The sequence below is a fragment of the Nicotiana tabacum genome, chromosome 10, assembly GCF_000715075.1.
Source record: "Nicotiana tabacum cultivar K326 chromosome 10, ASM71507v2, whole genome shotgun sequence".
Classification (NCBI taxonomy): domain Eukaryota; kingdom Viridiplantae; phylum Streptophyta; class Magnoliopsida; order Solanales; family Solanaceae; genus Nicotiana; species Nicotiana tabacum.
The window spans coordinates 23177073-23187478 of NC_134089.1; the positions used below are offsets into that span (position 1 = coordinate 23177073).

At 36.2% G+C, this 10406-nt stretch overlaps 1 protein-coding gene across 1 annotated transcript; it reads right to left on the bottom strand.

Annotated features, from left to right (window-relative positions):
- Positions 1 to 1648: 1648 nt before the first annotated feature.
- On the bottom strand, positions 1649 to 2110 carry LOC142165029 (serine/threonine-protein phosphatase 7 long form homolog). The gene has a single exon (XM_075223675.1). It carries the CDS (start codon positions 2108 to 2110, stop codon positions 1649 to 1651), a length of 462 nt encoding a protein of 153 aa, XP_075079776.1.
- Between the last annotated feature and the right edge of the window lie 8296 nt (positions 2111 to 10406).

The following is a 10406-nucleotide window of genomic DNA, read 5'->3' on the forward strand; positions in this document are numbered from 1 at the left end:
CATTTTCTGTTTGTGTTTCCCGTTGGCATAAACATATATTATGAAGAAACTGTAGTTGTTCTCTGTAGCATTCCTGATAACATGGTTCATCAACCCATTCCTCAAAATCACAAATAGGTTCGCTGGGAACCTTGTATAACTAGTTCATACAGCACCAGTAGCGACGTCCATCTTCACCACCGTCCCAATAATTTTGCATCGAGCATTCTTTTCCACGGTTGCACTTTGGCGGACGAAGAGGTTGAGCCATTTAATGAAATATTTGCTTTTAGTAAAAAAAAAAAACCTTACTTTTAATGAAATATTTTCTTTTACTAATTTATGAGCACACAAAATAACTACAATGAGGCCGTTATTTATAGGCGAGACAAAATACATAAAGCGTGGTATAGTACAACGTTTTATGGAGTTGTCTTGTCGTTCTGAAAAAGATGAAAACCATCTGAAAAAGCTACTTTATTGCAGAAAAATTTAATATATAAAGCGAGGTATAGTACTACGTTTTATGGAGTTGTCTTGTCGTTCTTAAAAAGATAAAAACCATGTGAAAAAAGCTGCTTTATTGCAGAAAAATTTAATATATAAAGCATAGTATAGTACTGCGTTTTATGGTTTTAGTTATCCTTTGTGCAGTGATGGTTTTAGTTCTACTGTTTGTTTTTGTGTTACGTTTGCAATATTTGTGTTTCTTGTGTATTGTTTAAGTAAAATTGATGTTCACGCAATTAAAATAAAAATGTAGTTAAAAGATAATTGTTACCATTATTTACATAATGCACTATTTACACAAAGTAAAAACATAAGTAAATCAGTGAGTCCTGCAGCCTGTGTGCTCAGTGCTGCTGCCGGCCTAAGTCGCATCCCCTGCCACCCGGGTACACTATCTGGATCATCGCCATCAAGCCGCCTCTTTATGTGAGGATGCGCAGCAGCATCGACACCACAGCTGGCAGGATCGAAAGAATATGTCGTCAGGCCGTCAGCAACCTACAAAACAAGTAGTAATATTAGCATGTGAAAAAGTATATTTGTATTGTACGTGTTGAGTCAAAAAATATTTTCTCACTGTGGTCTCGTCGGCCGCCTGAGTATATGCATCCGTGGTGTCCTCATCAAAGCATATAGTGGCCTCAAAGATGGGCTGGGACAAAACCTACATAAGAAAGTTAAAAATTAATTAATGTCAGCTCATTAAGGAAAAGAAAACAAATTGAAATTTTAAAGTAATACAAACATACCTGCTGGTAGATTCGCATCAACCGCCGGGTATGAGGCATAACTCAAACTGCGCCTACCATCCACGTCCTGGGTGGGCCGATCCTCAGCTGCGGTAGATGGGCATGCAAAGTACTGGTCTACATCCCCGTCGAATGTACCCGTGATCGACAATGCTCCTGACGGGGTGACCTGCGATGCTGGCAGAGATAGCTGAAGGTTGTACGAAGGCATGCTGCTAGAAGGCTCATCTACCCGAAGTATATAACCCGGTTGATCATCTCCAAGCGCCTCAACTCCAAAGTCCTCATCATGTCCCTCAACAGGTGGGTCGATAGGTGCCTCAACGCCCCCTTGCTGGGGACCACCTCCTCGCCATCCCCCGCGACCCCGTGGGGCACCCCTACCTCGTGGGGCACCCCTCCCTCGTGCCCTACCTCTTAATTTGGAGATCCTCCGTCTCACCGGTAATGTCTGGGTGCAAAACAACCATATGATCTCTGATGGCTGACAAAGCAACACGACTACCCCCAGCGTCACCCTGAGGTCTATAACCAGTAAAATGCCCCATCATATCCAAAAATTGTGCACGCATCATGGATCTAATGTACTGGGGCAATGCCATGACCCATCCATCTACGCGCAACCCGTACACAACCTGAACATCCTCCAGCGCGATGGTGGCCTCTCCAGTAGGCAAGTGAAAGGTGTGCGTCTCCGGTCGCCACCGCTCTACCAAGGCCGTGATGAGAGACCAATCAAGCTGCATCCGTCCAAGCTCAAAAATCGTATAGAAACCCGTAGCCTGTAGGCGCGCGACTACGCGGGCATGGAAAGGATGCTCCACGATGAACTCCCACAAATCGTCAGGTCTCCTGGGGCGGAGAGCCTGCATCGATAGTTGTCCCTCCCATACAAAGGAGGACCTATGGTCGCCCTGCAACACTAGTACCTGATCCTCGGCAGGTCCAGGATGCACAGGCAGAGGAAAGTCTCCATGTCGTCTACTATAATTTAAACAAAATTAATTGTGTGTATTAGTTTAAGGAATTAAATAATTAATTATATTTAATATTGGACTGAATAATTATGTATGGATTCCAGGCTCGATATTTGAGGCCCGATAGCACCAAGTTATCCTTAATTATTATGCGTGTCAATTTCAACATTTTTAGAATTTTGTTAGCTTAATAAATTAAATAATTAATTATGTTTAATATTGGACTAAATAATTATGCATGGGTTCCAGGCTCAATATTTGAGGCCCGGTAGCACTAAGTTATCCTTAATTATTATGCGTGCCAATTTCAACATTTTTAGAATTTTGTTAACTTAATAAATTAAATAATTGATTATGTTTAAAATTGGATTGAATAATTATGTATGGGTTCCAGGCTTGATTTTTGAGGCCCGGTAGCACCTAGTTATCTTTAATTATTATGCTTGTCAATTTCATAATTTTTAGAATTTTGTTAGTTTAAGGAATTAAATTAAAAATTATTGAATTGGACTGAATAATTATGTATGGGTTCCAGGCTCGATATTTGAGGCCCGGTAGCACCAAGTTATCTTTAATTATTATGCGTGTTAATTTCAACATTTTTAGAATTTTGTTAGTTTAAGGAATTTAATTAAAAATTATTGAATTGGACTGAATAATTATGTATGGGTTCCAGGCTCGATATTTGAGGCCCGGTAGCACCAAGTTATCTTTAATTATTATGCGTGTCAATTTCAACATTTTTAGAATTTTGTTAGTTTAAGGAATTAAATTAAAAATTATTGAATTGGACTGAATAATTATGTATGGGTTCCAGGCTCGATATTTGAGGCCCGGTAGCACCAAGTTATCTTTAATTATTATGCGTGTCAATTTCAACATTTTTAGAATTTTGTTAGTTTAAGGAATTAAATTAAAAATTATTGAATTGGACTGAATAATTATGTATGAGTTCCAGGCTCGATATTTGAGGCCCGGTAGCACCAAGTTATCTTTAATTATTATGCTTGTCAATTTCAACATTTTTAAAATTTTGTTAGTTTAAGGAATTAAATTAAAAATTATTGAATTGGACTGAATAATTATGTATGGGTTCCAGGCTCGATATTTGAGGCCCGGTAGCACCAAGTTATCTTTAATTATTATGCGTGTTAATTTCAACATTTTTAGAATTTTGTTAGTTTAAGGAATTAAATTAAAAATTATTGAATTGGACTGAATAATTATGTATGGGTTCCAGGCTCGATATTTGAGGCCCGGTAGCACCAAGTTATCTTTAATTATTATGCGTGTCAATTTCAACATTTTTAGAATTTTGTTAGTTTAAGGAATTAAATTAAAAATTATTGAATTGGACTGAATAATTATGTATGGGTTCCAGGCTCGATATTTGAGGCCCGGTAGCACCAAGTTATCTTTAATTATTATGCGTGTTAATTTCAACATTTTTAGAATTTTGTTAGTTTAAGGAATTAAATTAAAAATTATTGAATTGGACTGAATAATTATGTATGGGTTCCAGGCTCGATATTTGAGGCCCGGTAGCACCAAGTTATCTTTAATTATTATGCGTGTCAATTTCAACATTTTTAGAATTTTGTTAGTTTAAGGAATTAAATTAAAAATTATTGAATTGGACTGAATAATTATGTATGGGTTCCAGGCTCGATATTTGAGGCCCGGTAGCACCAAGTTATCTTTAATTATTATGCGTGTCAATTTCAACATTTTTAGAATTTTGTTAGTTTAAGGAATTAAATTAAAAATTATTGAATTGGACTGAATAATTATGTATGGGTTCCAGGCTCGATATTTGAGGCCCGGTAGCACCAAGTTATCTTTAATTATTATGCGTGTCAATTTCAATATTTTTAGAATTTTGTTAGCTTAATAAATTAAATAATTAATTATGTTTAATATTGGATTGAATAATTATGTATGAGTTCCAGACTCGATATTTGAGGCCCGGTAGCACCAAGTTATCCTTAATTATTATGTGTGTCAATTTCAACATTTTTAGAATTTTGTTAGCTTAATAAATTAAATAATTAATTATGTTTAAAATTGGACTGAATAATTATGTATGGGTTCCAGGCTCGATATTGGAGTTAATTTTACAACATATATTAATTTGTTACTTTTGTAAGTTTATTGTTATAAATTAAATAATTAATTTTGTAAAGTGTAATTGGATAGAGTTTGCAGTTACTACATACTTAAACTACATAGACTCTACGCTAAAAGGTTCTATATGTTACTACGCTAAAAGGCTCTATATTTTACTATGCTAAAAGACTCTATATTTTACTACACTAAAAGGCTCTATATTTTACTACACTAAAAGGCTCTATATTTTACTATGCTAAAAGGCTATTTATTTTACTATACTAAAAGGTCACTATTACATATAAAAACAACTAACATAAAATACAAATATGAACAACAAACAAAATAAATAATATTAATTTTTTAACAATACAAATAATTTATCAAATTTTAACAATTTTTTGTACCAAAGCTAATAAATCAATCCGGGTATAAATAAGATACAAATTTAAACACAAACATAACACAAATTAACATGGAAACACATTAAATAATACAAATATGCATGTACTATACGAGTTTCGACATAAACAAAATCGAAATACCTTGATTTAAGTTTTTTGGATTTGATTGAAATCGAATTTTTGCACCCGAAAGAAGGAATCCAAAGCTTGTCTTGTGTGTGAGACCTACACTCCTTGCTCTTTAGGTGACGGGTGGGGCCCAAATTTTTTTTTAAAAGTTTGACGCGAGAGTGGGGGGGGAGGAGATGGGGGACCAGCATAATCCGAAATTTTTTAATGGGGTTCGTCGGTTCTGTGGTCCAAGGAAGAAGAAGGGGCTTTATTTTATTAAAGCAATTCGCAGTATTATACTGCGTTTTAGTTAAAACGCAGTATAGGACTGCGAATTGCTTTAATAAAATATAGCTGGGCCCAAATTTTAAGTAAAATACTGCGAATTAGTTGAAAAAATAATTTTTAAGTAAAACGCAGTACTATACTGCGTTTTACTTTAACGACTAACTTTCCGTTAAAGTAAAACGCAGTATAATACTGCATTTTACCTAGTTATGTAACTTTTTTTAGCATTAGAAACGTGTTTTTTGTCCAAAAAAGCATCAAAAAAGTTTCGGGACTACTGCCCCCCTCCCATTCATCTTCTTCCTTGTACCTTCCCCCTCCCACCCCCAATAATTATTGTTCATTACCTTTCTGATTCCCCTTCTTTCGTCCCTATTTTTTCCTTCTTCTACAAATAACCAAATAAATACCCTCAATTCTCTTTTTTCCATCCTTTCTCCGTAACAACCGGACCTCTTCTCACCCTTTTCCGGCAACCTTCTTTCTCTCGTGGTGTCTAGTTAATTACTTGACTCAAGCAACTGGGTTTCAATTGTTTATAAAGTGAATGGATGAAGTACTTCTGTTGAGATTTCATGAGTTATGAGTTTAACAATTTTTTGGTTGATGATTTGCTTTAATTTGTTGGAAAAATTTATTTTTCTAACGTGCATCTTACAAAGTTTTGACAGCCACAGTGGTGGCAAAGGCGGCGATAATGCCATTGATATTAGCATAATTGGTTCTGTAATGGTTGGATTTGGAACAAGATGTTGGAATTTTGGGGCCCATTTCAAATTAATTCTAAAAAAATAAAAGCTTAATTATCTTGATGGGTAACGTGGGTTTCAGATCGTGTGTCACATCAAGGTATGCTGACTAGGCCGAGTATTTACTTGATACATTTGATAGCCACTAGAAGTGCGAAAATGATAAAGGGCTTAGTTGAGGTGTTTGGTTGATCGTTGAGGACAATTAAATAGATTGTTTATGTATTTAGCCTTTTGATTTGAAACCAATAGATGCAATTTCCTACTATCATGTTCTTTTATTTGCTTGTTTCCAACTTCATATGACAAATGAAACCTCTAAAATTACATGTGAAAATAAGAAATGAATATCTTTGGAAGATATTGATAAAAAAAATTTGGATATTGTACGGCCGTACCATGAACTAAAACACTTTGATTTCAAGAGGTTAATTTAGCTTGGTATAAGAATTGTTAGCGACATATCGAGTGTGAGCACGTGATTTTTGCCCTATATATGAATTATTCCCAAAAATTCAAGCAAAATGATTTTTCTTCATTTTTGTGCATTTTGGTGTCATTTTCTGATAATTATTGCATTTTTATTTGTGCACAAATACATAAAAATATGCATTTGCATTTAGGATTTAATTTCATACTTTAGTATTAATTAGGGATTAATTTGTTTTAGAATAGGATATGAAGAAAATGACAAAAATAGTTCACTTTAGCATTTTTATTATTTTAATTGTGAAACGGTCGCAAATAGTTATTAAGTAAATTTTAGGCATTAATTGGTTTTAGTTTAATTGTTAGTTTAATTTTGCATCTTTGTAAAAATTAGAAAAAATAAATACAAAAACACAAGATTGCAAAATGAAAAAATGGAAAAAAATTTATTAAAAAAGGAAGTAAAACTACAAAGGGAGTGGCTAATTAAAGGCCAAATTTGGACCACTTTTGCACCTAATCCGTTGGTCCAAACAACTATGCAGTCCAGCCCAAACTCCCCAACCCGGTCTGGTTCCTAACAAGTCCAAACGACGTCGTTTCCCTAGCCTTCAATCACGACCGTTGGATCTCATCAATCCAACGGTCCGGATCTAACTAGGATGTTTGATATATAAGTGTCTGAATTCCCCCCCCTCTCCCCCCCCTCACCCCCATTCGTACCGTATCCTTCTTCCTCATGAACCCTAATCCGCGCCGCCCCTAAATCCCTCACCGGCGGTGAACGTCACTTACACCGTTCAGACCCAAATTAACACCATATATCCCCCATGAATCCCTCTTTCCATTCCCGTTATTGCTTTCCTTCGAATATTGTCGGAGTTCGTCGAATCTCAGTTTGAAGTTTTCCGGCCAAGTCGCAAGTTCATCCAAACCAGCCCAAAATCATACCACACAATCCCCGGACTTCCCTCAACCCAAATCCATGACTCTTTTCCTTCAAATCTCTGTGAAGCGGTTCGAATTTCAGATCCAAGAATTTCTGGCCAAAACCCTAAACCAAAATCTTTATGATTTCGAACCATAATATCCTTAACCATGTGTTCTCTTGTAAGAACACATGGTTAGGGATGTTGCGTGTCAAAAATCTGAAAAGATTCGGACGTCAGTGACTGGCAGGAGTTTCTCGTGCGTCAGTGAGTTTTCCTGTTTCTTTTTACTTGCATGTTTGAAGTTTTAGTTACAGTCTTGATTTCCTTAAGTGTTCTGTTAATTTTACGATTTATTTTTGTGTATTAGTATAGTTCTGTCAATTTCTTTTTAGTTCTGAATTTGATATTCGAATGGTCGATTGTGAGCTTATTGGTTAAGAGTTAGTTTAATTTCCTTTAATGTTGACTATTAGCTTAAGCTTCGCTTTGATTGATCCTGGTCTCTGGTTTCCCTAGTTTTTTGGAGTTTGTGTGATTGAACAATTGGGATTGGTTAGCTCGATTAGTTAACTTCTGAGTGCTAATTAATCAGTCCTAGTTGGTTTTGAATTAATTTAGGGGATTGGTTATAGCTGTTGAGGATATGGGTAGAATCGGTAACTTTGAGAAGCTTTCAGGGGTAGTTTGGGCATGGAAAAGGGTAATTCTGATAGGAATAGTAATTTCAAAGTAATGAAAGGGTAGTATAGGTATTGCATGGGTAGAAGAATACCCTAGGGCCTTCTAGAGTAGGATTTTAGTGCACCTTTCAGCACAATAGAGATGCTTACTTGAGTAACAAGTTAGAAATAAGAGGACCAAACTGAAAATAAGGGAGGGACTAAAAAAGAAACCCAAAAAATCTGATTCCCCTTCTGGTGTCACCTATAAAAAGGGCATCAAGTGCCTTGAGGGGGGGGGGTCTTCTTTTGGCCAGCCATTTTTGGACTCAAAAACAGTTCCCTGCCACTAGCCTATTTTCCAATAATTCTTAAGTTCCAAGTCTGTTAGCTACCCCTACTGATCTGAATGGTTTTCTCCAGTTGGATTGGATTTCGAATGTTGCTTGAAAATTAGTAAACATCTATTGGTTAATTGTTAGAGATTTTGGTCTGGCTTTGAGATTGATTTGAGTATTGCTCTTTCATTTTTGTTTGATTTCAAACTACTCTGGGTGAAACTTACATCTCTGGGGTTGTGCATTGCATATTTGTTGGTTTGGTATTGTAACTGCCATTGCTGACCTTCATTTCCTTTGTTGAAACTCCATTCTCAGGTACACACTCGATCATTGTATTGGACCAGCTTGGAAATTGAGATATTGAAATAGAATTGGCCTTCCATTTGCTATCAGAAGTTTATATGCTCGATTATTTTAGCAAAAGTAGTCAGTACTTGTTTAATATCATTTAATTTTGCTTTGGGTGTGTTCGTTATGCCTAGTTGGACTGTATCCATGTTCTGTTAATTATAGGTGAACTAGTGTTTGGACTGTATGAATGTTCGAGTCATTGGTATTAGTTTAAACTTTTTCAATACACTCAGACTTGTGACTGTCACCTTTTGTTATTCGTAGTGTCATAGAAAACTTAATTCAATTGTTTATTTGTACATAACAAATTCAGTGCTTTCAATTACTTAATGAATTTAGTAAGATAATTTAGTGTCAAATTGGAGGTTGAGTGGTCAATGCTCTACTGCAATCATGTTGAGCAACCTGAAGGAAATGTCTTTGATAATCTGTCTGTGTTAAATTCAAATGAGACGCTCTGCAGACGGTGTTTGGGATCCGATGCTATTCTGAGCATCACAATGGTATGGGCTATCTACTCCGGCTGGGGACTCGAACCTAAGCCCTTGATTAAAAGCAGGCTCGTGGTTCTGCTTAAGTGGCCGTTTTCCGTCTGGGCCAACCTTTGGCCCATGGGGTTTATCAATTTGAGCCCGTTTCAAAAATAGCAATTCAAGGTTCGAATGATAAAATCTGGGTTTTGAGTTAGGTAGTTGTTTCAAGCTAAAATGTGTGTCCTTTTGTTTGGACCCGGACTTGAACTCGAGACCCGGACTTTGATGTTAACCAATTAGGATCTTTCCTTTTTCTTTTAGAAATAAAAACAAAAATAGAAAATATAGTCGCTCTTAGGCTTACCCTTTGAAATGAAATGAGACGAGCCTCGCTCAAGAAAACACAAAATGCGGGGCCCTCAATAAATGGTTATTAAAATTTATTAGAATTTGGGAGGGCCATTTAGCGAACTTCACGGCTTTTCCCCAAAATAATATTACATTAGAATCTTTAGGCGCAATTTTAATTAAATGACCTTCTTAAACTCGGGTGCGCATTGATGCGACTTAAATCCAACTCTCGACGAAGTCGAAATGTGTTGATAACCACGGGTGCATTGATTGCGACGTGGATCGAAATGCATTTTCACGACGTCGCAATTCTTTTAAAATAAATAATGATAATAAGCGGTTTCACAAGTAAAAGGCACATAAGCTAGCATGTATTAAGATTAGATACAATTAAATACAACAGTTAAGCGACCGTGCTAGAACCACGGAGCCCGGGAATGCCTAACACCTTCTCCCAGGTTAACAGAATTCCTTACTCGGATTTCTGGTTTGCAGACTGTTAACAGAGTCATAAATTTCCTCGGTTCGGGATTCAACCGGTGACTTGGGACACCATTAATCTCCCAAGTGGCGACTCTGAATAATTAATAATTAAATCCCGTTCCGATTGTCCTTTAAATGGAAAAACTCCTTTACGCTCTTACGGGTGTAGTGAAAAGGGAGGTGTGACATCGAGTATCTAAAAAGTTTGTGTTTACCCTAACATTTGGATAACAATTAAACTTATAATGTGGTTTTAAGGATATGTGATTTCACCTAATACCAATTAATAAACGTAAATATAAGTGATGCAAATTGACAATAATATAAAGCAAACCAGCATTTGGACAGGGCCTCGAGCTCGAACACCCTCGAGCTAGTTAAGCAAGAACAGTTAAAGGCACAATAAGCTGATGAACAAGAAAGTAAGCTGAGAAATATTATATTGCTTTGATATTCGTGAATGTAAGGTATTTACAAGATGATTAAGACCCCCTTTATATAGTAGAGGAATCCT